General features: G+C 35.6%; 1 protein-coding gene across 15 annotated transcripts in view; it reads right to left on the reverse strand.

Annotated features, from left to right (window-relative positions):
* The window catches only part of LOC142335132 (uncharacterized), a 190326-nt gene that overhangs the window by 16689 nt on the left and 149627 nt on the right, over nt 1-24010 (reverse strand). For 13 of the 15 annotated variants that reach the window (XM_075383543.1, XM_075383535.1, XM_075383561.1 and 10 more), the window contains 2 exons: nt 20861-20963; nt 18192-18467 (listed from right to left, as the gene is read on the reverse strand). In XM_075383543.1, the coding sequence (XP_075239658.1) occupies nt 18192-18467; nt 20861-20963 (379 nt within the window). Of the gene's footprint in view, nt 1-8639; nt 9096-10419; nt 10488-12851; nt 13057-18191; nt 18468-20860; nt 20964-24010 lie in introns of those variants that run through there. The other 2 variants (XR_012758855.1, XR_012758854.1) reach the window with 2 other exon arrangements.

Below are 24010 nucleotides of genomic sequence, written 5' to 3' on the forward strand. Positions count from 1 at the left end.
CAACATAATTGCATTGTGACATTTTAATTGCCGTTAGAGTTTGAGTTCAGCATTTCGTGTAATTTATCTTGTTCCGTTGCTTCTTTTGATTTATCAATTGGTCTTCATATATTGGTTATTGTGGCTGCAGCACCGCATTGGGTTTTCGTTCCAGTGATACATCTGGAGTTATTATACCTCTCGTCTAAACAGCCAGATTAATTTGGGTTTGCAACTTTTTCCAGGGTAATGTTGCTTCAATTGTCAATTTCTCCCTGAATGAGTCTATCGACAATAGAATTTTTCTATATTCCCTATCTGTCTGTGCCGTCACACACGAATTAAGTAACCTAGGGTTTACATTATCCAATTTGCGAATCAAGTCATGTGAATTTACACTTGAGTTTTGAACTTACAGATTATTGGTGGACTTTGCGAGGCGCTGAGCGATGAGCTTTTGGATTAGATCAGAAAGGGAAGATAAAACGGATGATTGAGTTTCATTTAAAAAGTCACATGAAAGATCAACTGGCAAATTAGGATTCGTAAATCCAGACAATGTTATCAGCAGCTCAACATTAAAATATTTACAAGCAGGCATGGACACAAAAGTAGGAAGAAATAAAAAACAAGGATAAGCCAGAATAAGGCGTGTGAAAACATGGAACTCGGGATACAGAATTTTGGAGATTTTGGGTCAAATGAGAATACATTGATACGTGTTGTGTCGCGTAACAGATTTCCCTTCTCTCGAAAAGATATAAGTGCTGCCAATTTTATATGTTTTTAGTTTGTAATGTGAGTATAATCGGTCAGACTAAAATCTTGAAAATTTGAATAATTAATTATTTGATTTAGATTTATCCAGAAAAAACATAAGTATTTATATTGCTTCTGGGTGGGCCATTGCAAAGAGCAATCCAGCTCAACAAGTGCTCACCCTCGAAATAGAAGTTTAATAAAACAAATCAAGCAATTCAGAACTATCTAGAAGATAAAGCTGCTCGAAGTTTTAGAAAAAGGTCGAAAACGTTGTATTACTCATGCTTTTAAGATCAGATGGTATAAGACACAAATTTTGTGCAAAGTTATCTGCTTTCCTCAAGTGGCTCTGTAGAGATTTCTCGTCAATAGCGCTGCAACTACCCGCCGGAGGTAGCATAGCATTTTTGTTTCTGCGTGTGTTTTGTTTGTTCTGCTTTTCATGCCAAGCGAGGATTATCAACGAAAAAATCTCACGGAGCTCTTGAAACATTTCAATAAAGACTGCAGACAGTCACAGTTCAAAAACCGAAAGAATTGGATTGGTGTGCGTAAATATTGTTATGTGATCGATCCGGTTTTCGAAAGATATAATTCGGCAAATGCGTTCCTGACATCTGAAATATTTATTCAGATGTGTCTTACAAGCACTACCGGATATCAGTCTTCCGCATTCAATCGAAGATTTGAAATATGAATTGTAAAATGTTAGCAGTTGAAACCTTGTAAAAAGCTTCGTATTTTGAAAAACATACCACTTGTTTTGCACAAACTTTTAAAAACATGCTCAACATGCTGGTTAAAATGCCTTTTTTATCAATGAAAACGCCTATATAATTGTAAGAATCCGTCATCTTGGCAGGTTTTTCATCGAGAACAGCAGTAAACCGATTTCCTGAAGAGTACCTCGCAAGTTGACTGTGCAACATTTATCTACATTGATGGTTAATTTGTTGCTATCAAACCTAATTTGAGCACTAACAAAATCTGATGAAAACGCCAGACTTGAAGAGATTTCTCCCCCGATTATTGTGGTATAATCAGCAAACCAAAACAAAACAACTTCATTATTGTCAATAACTTGGGGCGTGTGATTGAGGTAAATCAGAAACAACAAAGGATCAAGCACGGAGCCCTGTGATACACCCCAATCTGACCGAGGCACCTCATTAGATTTTACGGATTGAAAATCTACGAACTGAATCCTACGCGATAAAAAAGATCTGCAACAAGTTTTAAAAATTTCCTCGAATGCCACAACGTTCAATTTTTTGTAACAAAGTTTTGTGATCAGTTGTATCAAACGCTTTAGCTAGATCAATAAAGCAAGCCAAAGCCTGCTGTTTTTGTCCAGAGTTTTTCCAAGCAATTCAAAAAACTTTGACAGAGCCGCACTGCACGAGTGTCCCGCTCTAAAACCAAATTGCTTGGTGATAATTACTTTATTTTTGTCTGAGAGTTTACCATCCTATGACAAATTTTGCTTTCAAAAACTTTAACCCAAGAGGATGACAGACTATTAGGTCGGTAACTGTTAACATCAATTCGCGTGCCACTTTTATAGAGGGCCAAAACTTTTGCCTTTTTCAAAATACTAGGATAATGCTCTTCTAAGAAACAGCAATAATTTACATTTAACAATGGCGAAATTATAAAAGGTTGCAATGGTTTTGAGGACCTTGCTGGAGATACCATCATGAACAGTCGAGTTAGAACACTTAAGTTTTTTATTGTAATTACTACTTCGTTCGTTGTTATGTATCTGAAAACGAAACTGTTTAGGACTTGAAGTCCCAGAAGTTTTTCGTTTTTTTTTTAGTTTTTTTCTTGGCAAGAATTCTTTCTGTGTTTGCGAAGTGTTGGTTGAAAGTATTAGGGTCTAAATCGTTAGCAGTATCTTTTTTGGTTCCACAGAGTTGACGCAAGACTGACTAAAGTAAAAGCGAGCTCTTACCGTGTTTGACATTTTTACTATAGAACTCAAGTTTTTGATTTTTGAAAGTTTTTGTGCACATTTCTAGCTTATACTATATATAGGTTTTACCGTTTTATATGGTGAGATTCTTTTGATAAATTTCAAGTTCCTAAATTTCTTACGATGAGCTTTGCGACATTTTGGTTTATCCAAGTTTTTTTTCTTTTTTATACTTTACTGGTGCAAACTTATTTAAGGCGGATAAAGTTACTGAGATCAGATAACAAAATTTTTATCAATCCCCATAATGTCTTTTAAAAAACCTAACTTATTAGAAACCAGAGACAAAATTTTGTAGTCGATATCGTTTAACTCTAAAATTGAAAAATTCCGCGAGCTGAACTGCATTTATTGATTACGTATGTTAGTTTTAGGTATAGAGATTATCGGTTACTCTAGTTGGTAAGGAGTTATAAAATTGACAACCAAAAGATTGAACTAAGTTACGATGTTCGGTTGCAAATGAAAATTCAGAAAGTAAGTCGATATTAGAATCATCACGAATCTTGAGATTTTAACTTTTGGTTGCATGCAAAAGTTCCTCAAATTTTTCTAAAAACAAAAGAGATGGTAGACTAGGTGGTTTATAAACTATGGTATTTAAAATTGAGCGTTTCGTTTCAGTTTTGATTTTAATAGAAAAGTGTTCGAAACTCAAGTTATTGTCGACGGTATCAATGACGTTGCATATCTTTCCTGTTGATCGGGGAACTAAAAATAATTTTTGATAGCCGTCTAGGTTATAGCAGCTTAGATGGTCGATTAACTTTCAAATGTAGAATTAAAAAATGTAGCTAGTCATGATGGCATCTTAGCGATCGAACGTTTATGAGAAATTTGAAAAATCACTGCAAGAGTTAAGATTTAGTTTCAGTCAAATATGAACTCATTTCTCAAAGAGTTCACGGTTTGGTCCACTGTGTGTTGCTGCAGGAAGCTCATCCCGTTGATTTGCCCAGTAAAACAAGTCCCAGATAGCTGCAGCCTTTCCGCGGGTTCATTTGCCACATAAACTTTTCAGAAATCCAACAGATCGTTTAAGTGTGCTATTCTATTCATAATTTGAGTTTCTAACACTTTGTTCAAGAATGGGATCTTGACAATACCTGTTTCTTTGTACTTTCCAGTTATTTGGAGTTGCAGTTGCTTGACTTGGCTGTAAGTTGAACACAGAGTTCCTAGTGTTTGAGAATGGTGAATGATTTGCTGATTTGACTGATTTTTCTTTACTGATTTGAGCTCCAATTATTGTAAATTTTTCTCGTCATTTAACGCTGTCATTGTGTGCTCACAATTGTAGGATTCAAAATGTAGATAAGGGGTGCTGTTGCTCGTAGTTTCAAATAGACCCAGCTCTTCTGCCTTTTTTGAGGTCTCGGTCATACTTTCCAAGCCTCTCTGATATGTACACTGGCTGTCTGTTTCTTGGATTTTTGAAGTGTTTGAGAAGTGACTTATTTGTCCAGTCCTGTCCTTGTGGTGATGACTGATAAATATTATAATTACCCCTGGAGGGTTGTTGACGTCTGTGACAGGTCAATGAGGTTGACAAGCAGCTATGTCAGCTAGACAGGGGTCAATTTGTAAAGCCGTCTGTAGAAAAAATAAAGCGTTACCTAACAAATGGGCCTGAAATCCAACAAATAAAATGTTAACAATTAATTCATGCATAACTTGGAGTTGTATCTTTCAGTTTCTGTAACTTGCAGCTTCAATTAATGTAATTCGCTAGTCAACTCCTTAATTTGGACTTCTTGTTTATTATTTTGGTCCAATAGAAACAGAATTAAAATCTTTTTAATCGGTTCTGAAATATCAGCAGATTCAAAAAAATATTTTATTTGAGATTGCTTTTCCATTGGTGGATAATCGCGCTGTTAAATTAGGGGATATTTTACAAGGTTTGTGAAATATTAGGGCGTGCAATGTTTTGGTTATGTTTGAAATAGCTTCGCTATGTGCAACATAGTGTGAATTGATTCAGTTCAATTTGCGTCAAAAGAAGCGACAAATGAAGCGACTGGTTTTCGTGTAACATTTTTTGCTCTCTGGCGTTTTTTCGGCTTCCAAGACAATTAGTGGTTGCGGGTCACATTTGAGCGACATATAATATTGACATATAATATAGACACTCCTGTTCAAAATTAGAGGTTTGCCTGACGTTTTTAATTTCGAGTGAAAATTGGGCGTACACCTTCAACAAACGTGTTTCACTTTGCGTTTAGATTGAAGGCCGACTTCCTTTGTTGGGTGGTCAATGTAGATAGCTGATCAACCGATCTTGATTTTATTATCAAGCGGTTGCGCATGCAACAATTGAGTCCGGTGCTGAATCAAAGCACATATTCTGATTCGTTAAACAGTGTGCTGTGAAAAAAAGTAAACAAAAACTAGTTTGAGCTTTATCTCAACTTTCTGACTCCATGTTTTTCGAACAAGCTACACATTTTTGCTTTTCATTAGTCGGTGACACACCCGACGGTTGACCAAAACACTAAACACTTTTAATTCCAATAAACAAATCTTTTTACAAAAACTTTACAACATCTGGAAATAGAATTCAAGGACTTAATTTGATCAATTTGTCGCCAAAAAATCAGAAGAAGAATAACCAACTAATTGAAGGTGTCTTAGTAGTTATGGGACAAAGGTCAAACTATTTACTCTCCGAACACTTTAGAATTTTTTTAAAACCGCAAAACTGTCTAAAAACCTCTACGGATAAGTCTGCCAAAAATATCTCTGATTGCATCTCAAAAAAGTCCTATGCATTTAAAATGAAATCGTCTTAAAGTCTCTTGGAGTTACTTGTCAATCTATTACAGGGAAGCCACTTCAGCAGCCTACGCTCGAGTTTAAACAAGAAAACTACTTTGGAAATGCTCTACTTTACCAAAATAGTCGCTCGGGTTGTCTATAATACTTCTGTGCTTACTCTTTCAAAAGCTGGTTTGAACAAAACCACCAATCTCTACTCCCAGCGCTTTCAATTTTTTTCAACTACAAAAAGTGACTTTTCCACGTGCGCCATTCTATATTTCATCGTTCAGAAGTATCACCAATCAATTTAGTATGAAAATAATAGAGAAACTCCTGAGAGACTTAAAATTAAATTTATTAAACGGCAAAGTTAATAACATCATGAATCCAGACGAAGGTCACATTTACTTTCAGCGCTGAATCATAGTAGCGTTTATTTTCTGTATTTTAATCTGCCAAGGATTATGATCCTGTCAAAAACTGGAATGCTCAGACCCTCCCCCCATTAAAGACCCCACACATGCGGTCTCTAAAGAAAAAACTCTTCAAGAGCTTTTTCAAAGTTGATATTCCAAATCAAAAACACAACACTGATACTGAAGATTTAGGGCATATAAGTTTGGCACTGCTTAGATGCACACTGTTGATCTTCAACTAGTAAATGTTCATAAAATTTAAAGTTCCATAAGTGAGTTCAGATGCCATCTTTTGAGTGAAGTAAGTCACACAATTGACCTAAAGCAGAAATGTTGTCACACACACACACACACACACACACACACACACACATTTTTGCTGCAAAGTCACAGAAGTCATCGAAAAAGACAATTCCAGGTCAGGTCGTAAGAATCATCGATGGAGACGTATTAAAAAACCACAATGTTCCCAATAATAACCGCTATTGCTTCCCGGCTACTAAAAATATTTAGAACTCAATTACAATTGCAGTTTTCAAAGTATACTATCAGGGGGAAAAGATTCTTTTTGTACGAGTATCCTGTATTGGCATCATGCGCTTCTTCCAAGTCGTGGTTGTGACCCGACACTGCGGCAATGCAGCTCCACAACTTGGAACAGGAAAGACACTTCTTGAAGATGGTGTCCACGTGGACCGACAATGTGGCATCGCAGCTCCGCAGCTCTGAAAAGGAAAGACAACTCACGAAGATTGTGTTCATGTGAACAGACAATATAGCAACGCAGCTCCACATCTGGGAATATACGCAGCACTTCACGAAGATGGTGGCCACGTGATCCAGTGAAATTGAACTCTAAAACAAAGGAATAAAAAACCAAAGGCATGGAAAATACTCTAAAAACCAAACCAATATTAATCTGAATGCTGTTGGCTTTGGTAGTAGCCAGCTGGAGCTTAGAGACTCTAGCTTCTTACAATAGGACTTTCTTGGGGGCTGTGGTGAGTTGATTGTGGGAGATTTAGATTTTGACGAGGGAGATTTCTGGAACAAATAATTGAACAGAGGTCTGATTTACTCTCTTGAAGCTGTGACTGGTGCTGGTGGTGCTGCGGATTCGAGTGCATTGTACACCACTCTGGCTCTGAATGCAGCATCCCTTAAATGCTGCCGCAGCCGGTGACCCTTACAATCCCTACAGCCCCCCCCCCCCCACCAACACTCGTGATGCCCCCCACCAGCTTTCTTAATTCAACACCCCCGCCCAACATTCGTGATACAACCCCCGCTCATCAACACGTGATACATCCCCTCACCACCAACATTAGTGAGATACTCCCCTCAACACTCGTGATACACCACTCCTTGAACTGTGATAATCAATCCACTTTGTTTTTTGATCGAATATTATCCGGTTGTCGCATTTCCTTTGGTTTGGTTTTGTAACTCAGACCGTATTCAGAATAATGCGTAAATTTGTCGATCGAACTGGAGTACGTGCGACAAGTCAGTGGCGTCGGAATTGCTAATTCTTTGAAAATCTAAGTCAGTCTTTGCAAAGAAATCGGCCAAGGTTTAAAACTTGGGCAGGTAAAATTCAGTATAAAATATCATTATTATGCCATTTTGGATCTTTTCCGTTTGTGAGCACCCACCCCCCCCCCCCAGCATAGTGGGTGCATATTATTTCACCCCCCCCCCCAAGACGCACGTGCCATATACATAGTGATTTACCATGTATTGACACGTGCTCTGTAATGGGGGGTTCATAACTTACAGGTGGGGGGGGGGGGCACAAACGGAAAAGATCCGCCAATTTTTGGAACAAAGAGATTCGCCATTTTTTAAAATGGCAAGGAAAGCGTTTTGAAATTTATTTATAAAAAGAACAGCAGGACGGACAACTAACCAGTTTCAATTGGCAAAAATTTTCTCTGACAATTTGAAACAATACGTGTTTAGATTTCGAGTTGCCTAATATAAACTCTAAAAACTTTTAGCTGAAGCACCCAATTTTCTGAAAACATGAAGGAAAATAATGAAAAGTCAAATCACCAAACGTGAATAAAATTCGCTCAAAATTCCGAAAAGTTTGTTCGAACACCATTTTCTGACTACTCCTTTTTGAAAGCAGTTAGCAAGAAGTTCCTGCGTTACAACTGTCGACTGCTTCTTTTCCTTTAATTTTAGGGCGTGACTCCATTCAGTACTCCAATTTGACCTCTTATTGACTTGAAAAATTGAATAAACATTTCAAAGTGTTTGAGCTGTACCAATTTCTTCATTTTTAAGAGATAGAGCTCCTTATCAATTTTCGGTGCAATATATGATGGCGGCTACTAAAAAAACAGTATGAATCCAAAACTACAGAAAGAAAAAAATAATTTTGCTAAGGGTTCCTTTGTTGTAAAGTTTGAGTTCCTGTGCCAACGCACAGAAATTTGAGGCATTTGTAAATATTTGAGAGAAATGAAAATAAGTAGCATACTTGTGTATTCAACCAGTTTTCAGCGAAGATTAATGGCAAGCTTAAAATAAACTCACCATATGGGCAAAAAATCTCAACAATAGATCTTATTTTTAAAAGAATATTAACAATAATATTCACTTAACACACTAGCAAACTTTACTGCTGTCATTAAAGCCATAAGTCATTACATTTTTCAGAAAATGGAAAACACCAAAAATTTTCTTAAACAACGAAATTGCAAAAAAATGCAGCCAGCTTCAGAGTGAATAAAAAAGAAAGAGAAAAAAAAGCTCTTGATCAATCATGCCCTTCCATATTTTTCTGTAAAATGTGAAAAGCAACAACTCAGTTTTATTTTAAAAATAGCGACACAACTCAAATTTGTTGTTATTTATTTATTTATTTGTTGTTATTTATTTAATTTATTTTCTGGGCAAATTTTCCACTTATAATAATGCACTATTGAATATTTAATGAAGCGCAACAGTCAATATTTATATGTTAGGTATTATAGTTCTCAACATCAGTTGCTGGGAAACAATTGGGCTGACAGCCATTAGAGTTAAAACGGGTAAATAGACATCTTGACTGGAAAGGCGGGTGCCACAGTCCAAGGGTTGATCTGAGAAAATCTGACGAAGAAACGGTACCAATTGAGTTTGACAGAGGTGGCTTGTAATGAGCTCGAGAGCACTGTTGAGTCGTTATTTCAAGTCCCAAATTCTTCTCTCTTCTGAAAACGCATGTTTAGTAACACAAAAGCACCTGTTAGAATCCCAAAATTCTTACCAATTTCACACTTTCTTTTTTAAAGTTCCATAATTCCCTGTACGAAACTTGAAAACTTGACAGAAAAGGCAATTGGTGGTGTGCTTAAGCTACAGTTTGATTCCTTCATTTGGTAGAGGCTTTTGAAGAGAGGGAAGGGGGGTTTCTGACACGGTCCAGAAATATGGGCGAACTTCTGTTCAACCAATCTTTGACAATCCATTAATAATTTTTCAGTGATTCGAAACTTGATACACCTTGAAAAGACATGCATGATCTCGACACCTCTCGCAAAAGTTGAAACCTTCACAAATATTATAAGCAAATAGGCGATAAAGCAGAACTTAAGTAGTAATAAAAATATTTAAATGAACCTAATACATTCACCGAGGAAAGATCTTGAAAGTTCATACATTTCTTAATGTTTTTTGACCATATTTTAGTATGTTTCTTCACAAAGTGTATCAAGTATTGGTTCACTGGTTAAATACCTGATAAATGCAAAACTGCTTTTTGAAAATTTTTGGTGAATGTTACCGATAATATGCTTGCGTTCTAAAAACTGTTAGTTCAAGAGATATTACAGCAAAGTGCGATTTCCTGTATTGACTGTAGTCCTGCATTTTTTTATGTAAATAAGCTGTTTCAGTACTGGTTTTACAAGATAATAGTGAGATACTCAGATTCAGTACTGAAATACTCTGGGTGGTAAGCCCGGGCTACAAAAACGACAGTTAAATTCGCTATATACGTGTCATAAATTTGGCTTGAAGTAAACAAACTTGAGAAATGTGTGAGGTGATTGCAATCAAACAAGAATCTAACGCGAGTAACTTTGTGAGAGAACCCGGGCCGAGGAATTTGGCCAAAATTATGTAAGATCAGCGGCAACTAGCGTTGACAAGTCGGAAAATTCACCGCAATTTTCTTACATAATTTTGCGTTGAATGCGTTGAATTTAAAGACAAAAATTCAACGCATTCAACGCAAAATTATGTAAGAAATGGCGGTGAATTTTCCAACTTGTCAACGCTAGTTGCCGCTGATCTTACATATTTAGCGTTGAATTTAGCGTAGATCTTACATATTTAGCGTAGAATTTAGCGTAGATCTTACATAATTATTGAATTTAGCGTTGATCTTACATATTTAGCGTAGAATTTAGCGTAGATCTTACATAATTAGCGTTGAATTTAGCGTACATCTTACATATTTTTGCGTTGAATTTAGCGTTGATCTTACAAAAAATCAACGCGTAGAACTCTGGGTATGGGACTCGAACCACTGACCTCCTGTTTACTTGTCGCCTCTTCTACCATTGCGCCACCGTACCTTGGTTTCCTTAAGAGCCGCAATCCTTATAAAGCGTAGATCTTATATATTTTGCGTTGAAATTAGCGTAGATCTTACATATTTTGCGTTGATTTTAGCGTAGATCTTACATATATTGCATTGAATTAAGCGTAGAACTTGCATATATTTCGTATAATTTAGCCTAGATCTTACATATTTTTCGTTTACTTTAGCCGAGCTCTTACATAATTTCAACGTATTCAACGCATTTATCATGTGAGAAGTACTGGGAAAAACTTAAAATTTTCTTAAGTTTTGAAAAATTTTTGAATTCCTAAAATGGTCTGAAATGGTTTTTGCACCGTAAGAGAGCAAACGGTTATTTTTTGCTGACTTCATTTTTCTCAATTGTGCAGTATAGGGGTCGAAAATTAATTTTTCGAAAAAAACTTGAAAAAATTGAAATCATCAAATGGTCTGGATTGGATTTTGCACTATAAAAGAGCCCTAAAAAAGATTTTTTCTGACTTCACGTTTCTCACCTTTTCAGCATAGGGGACGAAACAGTAAAAAAATTGATTTTTCAAAAAAAAACTTGGAAAAATTTTGAAATCGTAAAATGATCTCAAATGGATTTTGCACTATAAAAGAGCACAAAAAAATTTTTTTTTTGCTGACTTTGCTTTTTTCACCTGTGATGTATAGGGATCGAAACAGTGAAAAAATTGACTTTTTGAAAAAAAAACTTGAAAAACTTTTGAAGTCGTAAAGTGGTCTGAAACGGAATTCAAAAAGTTCAACCTTAATTTTGTAAGATCTACGCCAAAACTCTACGCAAAAATATGTAAGATTGGAGTTGAATGCGTTGAATTTATGTAAAATCTACGCTAAATTCAACGCTAATTATGTAAGATCTACGCTAAAATTCAACGCTAAATATGTAATATCTACGCAAAATTTCAATCCAAAATATGTAAGATTGGCGTTGAATGCGTTGAAATTATGTAAGACCTACGCTAAATTCAACGCTAAATATGTAAGATCTACGCTAAAATTTAACGCTAAATATGTAAGATCTACGCCAAAATTCAACGCAAAATGATGTAATATTGGCGTTGAATGCATTGAATTTATGTAAGATCTACGCTAAATTCAACGCTAAATATGTAAGATCTACGCTAAAATTCAATGCTAAATGTGTAGGATCTACGCCAATTTTCAACGCAAAATATATAAGATTGGCGTTGAATGCGTTGATTTTATGTAAGATCTACGCTAAATTCAACGCTAAATATGTAAAATCTACGCTAAATTCAACGCTAAATAGGTAAGATCTACGCTAAAATTCAACGCTAAATATGTAAGATCTACGCCAAAATTCAACGCAAAATTATGTAAGATCTATGCTAAATTCAACGCTAAATATGTAAGATCTACGCTAAAATTCAACGCAAAATATGTAAGATCTACGCCAAATTTCAACGCAAAATAAATAAGATTGGCGTTGAATGCGTTGAATTTATGTAAGATCTAAACTAATTTCAACGCTAAATTTGTAAGATCTACGCCAAAATTCAACGCTAAATATGTAAGATCTACACGAAAATTCAACGCAAAATTATGTAAGATTGGCGTTGAATGCGCTGAATTTATGTAAGATCTATGCTAAATTCAACGCTAAATATGTAAGATCTACGCTAAAATTCAACGCTAAATATGTAAGATCTACGCCAAATTTCAACGCAAAATATGTAAGATTGTCGTTGAATGCGTTGAATTTATGTAAGATCTACGCTAAATTCAACGCTAAATATGTAAGATCTAGGCTAAAATTCAACGCTAAATATGTAAGATCTACGCCAAAATTCAACGCAAAATTATGTAAGATTAGCGTTGAATGCGTTGAATTTATGTAAGATCTACGCTAAATTCAACGCTAAATATGTAAGATCTACGCCAAAATTCAACGCAAAATTATGTAAGGTTAGCGTTGAATGCGTTGAATTTATTTAAGATCTACGCTAAATTCAACGCTAAATATGTAAGATCTACGCTAAAATTCAACGCTAAATATGTAAGATCTACGCCAAAATTCAACGCAAAATTATGTAAGATTAGCGTTGAATGCGTTGAATTTATGTAAGATCTACGCTAAAATTCAACGCTAAATATGTAAGATCTACGCCAAAATTCAACGCAAAATTATGTAAGTTTAGCGTTGAATGCGTTGAATTTATGTAAGATCTACGCTAAATTCAACGCTAAATATGTAAGATCTACGCTAAAATTCAACGCTAAATTTGTAAGATCTACGCCAAAATTCAACGCGAAATTATGTAAGATTAGCGTTGAATGCGTTGAATTTATGTAAGATCTACGCTTAAGCGTATATCTTACATAAATTCTACGCATTCAACGCCAATCTTACATAATTTTGCGTTTTTTAGCGTTGACACCTCGACCCGGGAAGAGTAGTGGTCTTTGAATCCAATCAATTCCCTGGCATCTATTTGTACACGGGTGCCATTTGGGGCCAAACTTTGCACAAGTTGATGGCCGAGCACAGCCGGATTCGACGACAAAGGACAGGCATAAGGCAGCATAAACCCCTCGGAATTGGGCGAAAATAAAGGCTGAAAAATATTTCACTGCATTCACTATTTTCTCAAATATTTAAAGTGAAGCGCAAAAAGAAACCAACTTCAGCGCAACTTATGTTCGTAATTTAATAGTAAACTGCCACCTTTTGAGTTCAGCTGCTTAAAACTGTGATTGAGAGAACAGTAGAAATTTTGATCTAATTTTCAGGCCACTAATTCATATCAATCGTGGTTTGAATTAATTTTATTCTTTGAACCTTTCGTTCTAGAACCAATTCCACAATTGACTGGAATAATATTCTTTTGCTAGATCAACTTCCTCGTTCTCATAATTTTATATAATTGATATCACCTCTCATTCGTGATTTTTCAACAATTCTTCAACTCAACTCTCATACCATCAATTTTTAACAAATTGCTGATGAAGCGTTGTGTTTTCTTTTTGTGCCACAAACATCCAGAATGCTCTGCAATTCTGTTTTTAAATAGGATCTCATCTCTGTGATAATACGGTGCCTAATGACCCCTTTTATTTCACCAAACGTGCAATCATATAGTCCCCTTCGGTTGGTTGACAGATGAGCGTATCGGACTCAGCGGAGATTCTATCTCTAATTCAGTTTTGCAACTCGTTTTTGAGACAAACCAAACACAATTCCATAAGTTTTTATGCCAAAAAAGAACCATCCTCAAATTAAAAGAAAATGGATTCAGTCTATTTCACCCCCCAAATTCAGTTAGAATATAACTTTAATACCCGGTCAAGCGCTTGCGCTACTTTTGCATAATAACGTGAAACATAAAAGCACATAAAATGTATTTGGTGGGCACAAAAACATTGGGGTAAAACAAAATATATCAGGATTTTTGCTGGCATCTGGTGCCTCATTTGCAAAAATTGGAGCACAAGAAGTGGAGAAATACAACCTTGCCTTGAACCACTCCAAAACAGTGCGTTTTGGTTTATCTTAATTAGAGGACATTTACTTAGCTAAGCTCCACAAATTGACACACTTTTGCGACCGTGCCAACTCTGTGAAAAGTGAAGTGATTAATGATATGTAATTCTGCTTATACTTTTGGATCTAGTCTGTTTCGGCCCCCGTGTTTTTTATGACCCCAGTTACAAATTTACACGTTACTATGTAAGAAAATAGCACGTGCGCCTGGTGGTCATTAAAAAATTTGTTCTCACTAAGCTGGGGGGGGGGGGGGGGCAAAACAGAATAGATCCAAACTTTTTTATGGTTTTTCTTCCTCTTTTCATCTGAGCAGCCGTTTTGAAAATTCTGATGATATCGATTGCAGCAGGATTTGGCATCGGTGTTAGTGACTCAAAAGTAAATCGAATCAGTTTACTATTAGCTCAAAACTTCCCCCAGATCAAAAGATTTGCTCTAAGTGACAAACTCATCTCAAATGCTCTTGCTTTCTAAGTTTTTTTAAGCCTACTGCACTGCAAGACTTGCTAAGTCCCCCAACAAATCTCTGACGGGAGAAGACATAGACAAATATTCAATAGAAAACATAACCGACTAACGTCGGAAGAATTGCTTTCTAACCATCCGTGGTAGCCCTAATCAATTGCAGCCTGCTTCAGTCGGTGGTTGTAACCTCAATGGGACTAAGAAATTTATAAGGGGGCTTCAAATAACATCATTAGAGATTATTGTATACCCACATTAAGATCTAAAGCTAAAAATTGCACCAGTTTCGGTGCATTTATCATTTGACGCTTACTATCTTATTGCCGCCGATTGAGCTCAGATGCCTAAAATTGTGAAGGAGAGAGAACTTCAGATCACGCGAAACGCAGAAAGTTGAATGCGTAAAAGTCACCCAAAAATTCAAAAAACAGTCAAGCGAAAATTTTGCATCAAAAATACACGCACTTTTACAATAATTAAATCAATTTGCAACTAAACTTACGACGGAAGCAAATATTTAGCCTGAAAAAACACACGACTTGAATAAGGATTCCGTTTTGCTCGAATCCACTATTTTCAGACGGTTTATTTTTTTGAAAATAATGTTGAAAATAATGTCGAAGCGTGCAAATTGCGCGCTACCTTTAGGCTCACGCGCAAATTTCATGAGTCAATCTTTCCTAAATGTTTTTTTTCGTCGATTGCTAAATTTTGGAGGCAAAGGAACTCATCCAGTTAACAGAAACATAAACGGACTAATGTTGGCGGACTTGCTCTCGAACGACAGGGGATGGAAAACAAATTGACCACACCGTGAATCGAAACCTGGACTTCCCAATCCCTCACCAGAAGCACTGACCACTCGGCTATCCGTCACTGTTTGTTGCTATGCTGCAATCGTTTTTATTTTAGCAAAAAGTTTTACTTTGGATTTAGAACAACAGAGATCACTCAAAAATGAAAAACGAAAGCGTGAAAAAGTCACTTGAGAACTCAAAGAATTTTCTAGAAGAAAAGCGCAGAAACGTTCAAGCAAGAAATTTGCGTAAGAAAAGACCAACACGTTTACAATAATTGCTATGAACTTCGTTCAAGAGCAATTAAACAACAGCTCCAAAGAATGAGATCATTATTATATATGTGTCCATGATGAGCTATCGTGATCATATTAGTCTCTGGAGCTTTTTAGGAGACTAAAATTAGTTCTGTTGTTTTAAATTAACCAATTTTTTTGCACCTTAGTGGATAAATTTTGTTTCTGACCACTAGCGCAAGTGTCATATTTTCATTCAACGTTTTTTTTTATGTTATGGAGCGTAAACTCCACTGGGAAGGACACAATGAATTGAACTTTGGGGATTTCTAATGCACTGGGGAGATAATAAAAATTTATCAGGGGATCGAAAAAAATAAGTTCAACCAAATTAGAGGTGCCGTGAGTGCGTTTTCTTGCATCAAAATTTCTCCGAAATATGCTAAAATAAACCGGGGAGGGGGGGGGGCAAAATCTTTCTGGTCATGCCATTTGATAGCCGATAAAAAAAAACAAAACATAGCCGGCAGATTGCCGGAAAAAAGACGCCGTTGACGCGCTTGGTGGACATCGGGATTGAAACAGAAAAGGAAAAAGAGATAAATTGACCGATTTTAATTCTATTATTCTTCAGTGTCAAAAAATATTCTTATTCGGCGTGCAGTTTCAGTTGGATTCTAAAACTATGCTTAATTCAGCTGCTAAATGGAAAGCTAATCAGCTTAATACCAATGGAAGCTAGCAAACACTCAAATGAACTTTGATAACCTAATTCTCAATGACATAATGACCGGGTTTAATCGGTTCATCCCGTCTCTTTTGATTTTGCTCTTTTGACCTTGACTGTATTCCCTATTTTGCATAATCCACTGATGGAATGGGTTTAAAAACCATTCAATTGAAACAGTGATTAAGGTATGTCAGAAGTCAAACGTGAAAGTCGTGAATTATGTAAAACAAAAAACGTGATCTAAAGGTGAAGTGAATTTTTAAAAAACCTAGCAGGACAAGTCCTGACATACAATACAAAAATTTTCATTAACTGAACAAAAAAACTAGAACTAGAACGGAATATTAGGTAATTGGGAAAACCATTATAAAAAATCAGATCAAAAAAATAATGAAGAAAGAAAATCAATGTCAAAATTGTGCATGTGAAAAAAACCACTAGCGAGATAAGGAAATTTGGTTCAAACAAAAAACTAGGCTGGAATGAGGTATGATTGGATTCGGAAAACCATTTAGAGAAAAATCTGATCCAAAAAACGAAAAAATAGTGAAAATCAAAATGAAATTGCCGCATGTGAACAAAAAACAACTAGCGACAAAACGAATTTTTGTTCAAACACTGTTTTCTCACTCTACTTTAAAAAAATTCACGCCGCAAAACCACTCGCTTTTCTGCTCCGCTTCCTGTTTCGGCGTGACCAAAATCACTACTACAATTTGATTACAAAAATCATGAAAATGTGTGAACAGATCTTAGAAAAAAACATAGCCGGAAGAATTCCGGAAACGACTCGACGGAAAAAATTGCCCGTACTTATGACTAAACAACCAGAACGATTATTGTGAACTCTTAACCCCAACAAATGCTAAAAAAAATAAGTAAGAATAGAAACGGCATTCAAAAACAAATTGAACAAAAAAAACTAGAATTACTTAATGAGTTTTTTTATAGTACAAGGAAACATAAAGCCGAATAAAGGTCCTTTGCAATTAGAGCAATGAAAAGCTTGAAAAACAATGGGCAAGTCATAGGAGGCTGAGAAACTTGTCTAAGATTTAAAAAAAGAAAAACTGCAAAAAAAGCAAATGGTATAAATTTTCTCAATTTTTCTGTCGTTTTCCTAAGAAAACAAATATTTTATACCTAAAAACTTTATTTAATTCTTATCTGAAAATTCCTTAAGTAACAAGCTTAAAGCAGTTATTCAAATCCCACTTGAAGGAGTAAAACAAAAAAACAGCAAAAAAATCATTAAATTTCGTCCAAAAATCAGCAAAACTGATCGAAAACCTCCAGCATTAAACTCAAATTAACCACGTGAAACCTTAATTTCGTATCAAAACCAGCCTAAAACTAATACAATATCATAATCAAACCTCATAACCATCAAATTTTCAAAAAAACTGCTTTTAAAAGCCGTACGTGAACAAAAAATTTTCGCTCGCTTAGAGAAAATTTTTTTACACACCATTTCTCGCTCTCTCAAAAACAACGGAATGATCAAAAACCACTCTCTTTTCGCTCCGCTCGTCACTTTTGTTCACCACCAAAATCGCTCCAAATTTTTTCACGCATTTCATTTCCCGCTTCGAAAATCACTCCAATAAAATTGATTAAAAAAAGGACTTCTCCAATACTCCTCTTCGATTCGTAATAAAAAGACAGAGCCCCAATACAATTCAAATTTCAAATTCTTTGAATTGTAAAAAAAAGGAGAGCGCCTAAATAATAGCCGTTTGAGAGGCTGACGGCGGCTATTAAACAATTATTGTAAAAGTCCTTCATTTTTTCTCGCACTTTTCAATGTCCTCCAAATCTTAAAGGCTGGAGGCCCATATAAAGGTCTCTTTTTTCTTTACTTTAAGTTAAGCCGCCAGCTATGTTCTTTCTTCTATTTCTCTTCTTCTGACAACTAATCATCGGTATTAACTGAGTAATACGAGACAAGAGTAGACAAAATAGACAAAATACTATTTACCAAATCAATATTGTTGGCTTTAATTTTCATCCTGTCTATTTGGAATGTCTTGGCTGCTCTCGACTCCCATTCTACACACATCTCTTCAACTGACTTTTTCAGTCTTCGCATTTTGTCTATATCTTTTGTCTCTCTCGCAAAACTGCTAGTGCTGATATCAAAACAACTATAGTTGCTATTGATCTTGCTACCATTGCTATCATTGTCATCAGCTGATGAATTGTTGTTATGGTCAATACAATTTTGGTCGTTGCCACTAAATTGGAATCCGTTCAACTGAAAATGTAAAAATGTTGTTTTAATGTACCGTCAAAAATATCAATTTAGAGTCAACGTTTTAAACCCCACTCCCAATTGACGCCAGTAAAACCATGCTGTGAAAACTATGTGAGCTTGTGGTACGAACAGTTGCTAAAAAGAGCTGAAATTTGCGTCCGAGAACGTGCCTGAAAATGTACCTCCATTGAGAAGTCTTTTACGAAAATGCATCCCAAAAATCGTATATCATATTATTATCAATTATTATCATCTTATATCATTTTTGGCTGCAGGGAGCTGCAAAAGCTTGTAGGAATAAGAAAAGGAAAAACTCCTCAAAAGTCCTCACATTGCACCACATTTACATCATTGCATCACTGCACTACATTTACATCATTTTGCCCGTCATCTTCACAGCCCAAAAACCTGCAAAAGACTCTTAATATAGCAGCCCCGGGAGAAAATTCCCCTAAAAATTTTACCCCATACCCGTACCCCCCCCCCCATTCCCCACGCGGGCAAATTATCCCTCAACGCCAATCTTACTCATAATTTTATCCCAACCCTTCCTAGAAAGATTAAAGCGCACTCTTTAGTTGCAATTTTTTGGACTCTTTATTTATATCCCTCACGACATCATAGCCGTCACATTATGGTATGTTTACGGTAATTGTGGATATGCGTCATGTGGCCGCTACAAAGGCTATAAAGACCCAATTTTTCCCCTCCTAATCCTGCACTCCGCATTCAAAATGCGAGGAATTATGAAAAATTCTAATCGAGAAATTAGAATCTTATTCTTATTTTTTGGAACCTCCCAATCTGAGGTGTCAGATACTGAAAATTTATGTTTGCAATCCCACTTGAATGGACAGTTGAAGCTAAAAAATACACAACAAACCGATGAGGAAATAAGGAATTTTACGTGTCTGAAAGATGCATTCTGCCTTTGTTTTGTTATTTTACAGATGGTCCTGGTTTTTCTATACGTCAATACAGCAGATATGCGATCAACACTGTCGAATAATGCTGAAAACAAAGTCGGCAGTGCAATAATACTACAGACTATTACGTCAACTGTTAAATACTCACTATTATCTCAATGAAGTTTAAAATTTTGGAGCATTGATTTGATTTTCTGCAACGATTTATAATTTTGCGTACAAGAGAGCAATTTTAGATGCAAGAAGCGTCTACAATATGATATAGACTGCTGCTTTTCTGACACTCGTTTTCTTCAGTTTTACTCAGCTTAAATCTCCAATTCAATAAACTGTTCATGTCGAAAAGCAGCATTCCAACATACTCGTTTGAAAATGCTTGTTTACCTACATCACCACCTTGAAAAAGAGAAAAAACAAACGTTCGCAATTCTTGAAACAAAAACGTGCGGTTACTTATCGAACAAAATATTTTGTATCATGTGCAAATTTTGAAGAAGTTATTGTGCACTTTTTGATTTGAAGAAAGCCAAGATGAGACCAAAATGTTTTCTTTCAGTCGCTAATGAAAACACCAATTTTGTGTTTGTACCAATTGCAAGAAATAAAACACAAAAATAAGAAAAATTCATGAACAAAGAACGAGTATTCACATAGGTTAGACCCACTGTGTCTGACTTCGTCGAAAATAGCTAAACAAAAGCATGACAGAAACAAGACAAATTGTAAGCGATAATAGTTGCCTCTCCATAAAATTTGGAAAAAATTTTATTGCATCTATCATGTATTATCGTCGTAGTATCCAGATGAATTTATCATCCTTGGCATCTTTTAAAGCTAAATTTTGAGAGAAAATGTGAGACTGAATTGGTATTATTATTGTGCAAAATCAAGACGCTTTGTGAAACTGCGATAAAAGTGACTTTAATATTCAAAATTATGTAAATAGCACAGTGTGGATGGAAAAGAGATCTTTAAAAAATATTATCTATAGTCCATTTTTAGAGCCAACTCTAATATGCATCCACTTATTAAGCTGTGGTTTAAGTTTTTTTTGCACGTGAAACATTTTCAAATTCTCTTTTTTCATCATTACAGTGATGGTCTCCAGAACTTAAATAGCAAAATAAACCTCATTTAATTTAAAGCCGATCAGCGACCAAAATCTATTTTTACAATCATAATACATAGTAGAGAGCATTCAGAATGGGATTTCCCTTAAGAGCAACTTTGCTGGATTTTTGACGTTTAGTAATAATTAGTTATATCAGTTTCTTTAATCACAAAATTTTGTTTATACCTGACCAAAATGGAGGGAATCAAAACAAATCGCAAGAAAAGTCTACTTCACGTGTTGAAAAATGAAATGGACTGCTGATATTTGATTCATTAAACTGTTGCTCTGTCGTGTTGATGGCCATAAATATGATCACTAAGTTAATTGTCAACTAAATATCAGTGACGAGTAACCTTTTTAAGACATTCGTCAATTGTTGCTGAATATGTCGTACTGTTATCATTTAGGTACGTCCCGGTGATGTGGCACGAACAGCTTTGTTTTTTGTCGCAATACCTGTTACAAATATTTACAAGAAGAAAAATTGAGTTCACTTTGTATTATTTCATTATCAAGAGTAGAACGAATCACCAACAAAAAAGTTCGTGCTCTTCTTTAAAACGAAATAAACTAAGTTTTCGTGCCTATTTGAAACTAATTTCCGCATATGCACCGCATAGTATACAGCATATAACACAAGCAACTATATCTCGGGATGTTTTTGAGGAAAAGTTGATGCCTCAATTAAACCCAAGCACACTAAATAAAGTTCAGGTAAATTTACCTGAAAAAATACCTTAACTTACCTGAAACGTTCAGGTAGTTTTGCCTTACCTGAACTTACCTTAACTTACCTCAACTTTACCTGAAAATTACCTGAAAAATTAAGGGGGCACCACCTGAACTTTTACCTGAACATACCTTAAATTTACCTGAAAAACACACCTGAACAGTTAAGGTAAAATTACCTAAACTTACCTGAAAAACGCGCAAAAATTACCTTAAAATTTAATGTAAAAATACCTGAATAAACACCTGAAATTTACCTTAAAATATCTTAAATTTAACCTGAACTTTTAAGGTAAATTATATTAGTTAAGGTAAATTTACCTTAAAAATTAAGGTAAAAAATTAAGGTGTTTTTAAGGTAAGTTAAGGTATGTTCAGGTAAAAGTTCAGGTGGTGCTCCCTTAATTTTTCAGGTAATTTTCAGGTTGATGCCTGTATTACCATCCTGCTTATCTATAAGATCGTCAGCAGAGTTAAAGGAACTACTGTTTACAGTTTGACTAGTGTTCTCCAAATTCCTAGTACCTGTTGTTACATTATTTTCGTTAATATCACTATGTTCAATGCCTGCATCAAAATTACTGGTGGGTGTTACATCATTCAAAACAGTTGAAAAAGTTCTACCTGACCTCGTTGACTTCTCAGGAACTGATATTACTGAACCAACAACTTTACTCCCATGACTTTTCTTGTTAGGGCAGAGACAATTTTCATTATTTTCACCAAAATACTTACTCCCATAGAACACAGTCAGTTCATCACCTACAGCAATTGGTTTCAAAGTCCTTAAAAAGCACACACCTTTCTTATTTCGGGGCACTCGTATTTACAATTTGGTAAACACGAATGATTTACAAAAGATAGGGGACCCTGTAAAGAAAAAGCAGAACCAGATCTCAAAAAGACGGAAAAATTGAGCTCTGGAAAGTCATCTATGTTTTCCGGGCAAGATGACACAACACCCGACAACCCTTTTATCAACCTAATAGCATCAAGGACAGATTTTGCAACAACTTTGAAACCACAGTACCCTCTGTTGCTGTCTTCCACAAACCTAAAATCAGGTTCAAAAGCAACGTTTACCAAAGCCAACTCATAAAGATTTTTCATGTAACAATACAAAACACTTTCTTGCTTAATGCTGATTCTTTGATCATTTCTTATAGCGCGATGACTTTTTAAATCTTTCTTATCAATTAGTTGTTCTAGAAGAAGCCAATCAATGCTTGCAACTTCAAAATAGCTTTGTACTACGCTTTCAATTTCGTTAAAATTAGACATTGAAGATTTTTCTAACCTCAGATTAGTAGTAGCATCTCTTGAACAGGGCGCACGTCAACTTTATCAACTCATAATAAATCAGTATGATCTGAAAACAGAATTAATGTTTTAAAAGACGCAAAACTGGAAATTGGAATGCAACGTAATCATTTGATCTATCTTCACTAAAGCGAGCTCAATTCAATTGAAAAAAAACTAAGACGAGCTGCGTTCAATTGAAAAAACAACATAACAGCAAACACCGCAAATATTGTATGATTTTGTAATAACTTGAAGTAAGAAATGAAAAACAGTAGATAGCTAAATAGTCAAGACAAAATTAGGAAGCAATGCATTTGCAGCGCAACAGCTACATTAAAATTAAACATCGCGAGAAGGGAAGAACTGAAAGATTGACATATTAAGAAACTGATATCAGATACAGGTATTAGTTAAATGAATTGCGCAATAAATGCATTGCAAATTCAATTTATAAAACTAAGGCGACCTCAGTTCAATTCAAAAACCATTATAACATTGCAAACAACGCAAATACTGTATGATATTGTAATAACTTAGGAAATGAAATACAGTAGATACCTAAATAGTCATGACAAAATTAGGAAGCAAGGCATTTGCAGCGCAACAGCTATATTAAAATTAAACATCGTGAAAAGGGAAAAACTGCAAGATTGACACATAAAGAATTTAGACATTAGATACAGGTATTAGGTAAACGAACTGCGCAAAAGTTTGTTAGAGAACGAGCTTCATAGCAACCAGCCAACTCAATTACGTTCTTCACTGTCATTGGCGTCTTGAATGCTATTCAACATGTTCGCCAGCGCGTCAACTTGGTGAGGAGTTCGCAACATTGGTAACTTGAAGACCAAGTACTGAAGGAAGGACCAAACGATACAAGTTTGCTCTGGGTAGCGCAGATTGAATACATAGAAAAGCCGAAAGGCAATATCAATGGCATTCGAAGTGTCCCTAGCCTCCAATGGACCAACAGGAGATGCAACAAAAGTCTAAAAAACGATTTCAAGCAAATAGAGCCAAACAAAATTATTAAAACAGAAATTCATACCTGCCCCGATGACTTCAGAATAGACCCGAATACTTTTTGCGCACATTCATCCCTGATGTTGCTTACGTCCTAAATTTGATTAAAAAAGTTTGCACAGATAATCAACATACAAAACAGAAAACAAAACAAAACAAATTACCGCGATGTCAGAGATAAAACTATCTCTGGCAGCTGTTAGCGCTTCAATAGTTGTTGGCCGGTTTTTACATCCGGCACCTAGCTTCACGGGTGCCAACAATGGAAGAAGCCGAAGTGCCAATTCGGAATCAGGTACTAAATACCCACAACATCAAAAATCGAGACCACATTTAAAAATTTAAAAGAAAAACGAATTTAAAGCAATTACAGTTACGCAGTTTCAAGCTCCGAATCTTATCTGCCGCTTCTCGGGGTGGCTGTGTCTCAGCTGCATTAATTAACGGGG

Source organism: Convolutriloba macropyga, chromosome 1 (genome assembly GCF_964194025.1).
Source record: "Convolutriloba macropyga chromosome 1, txConMacr16.3, whole genome shotgun sequence".
Lineage (NCBI taxonomy): Eukaryota > Metazoa > Xenacoelomorpha > Acoela > Convolutidae > Convolutriloba > Convolutriloba macropyga.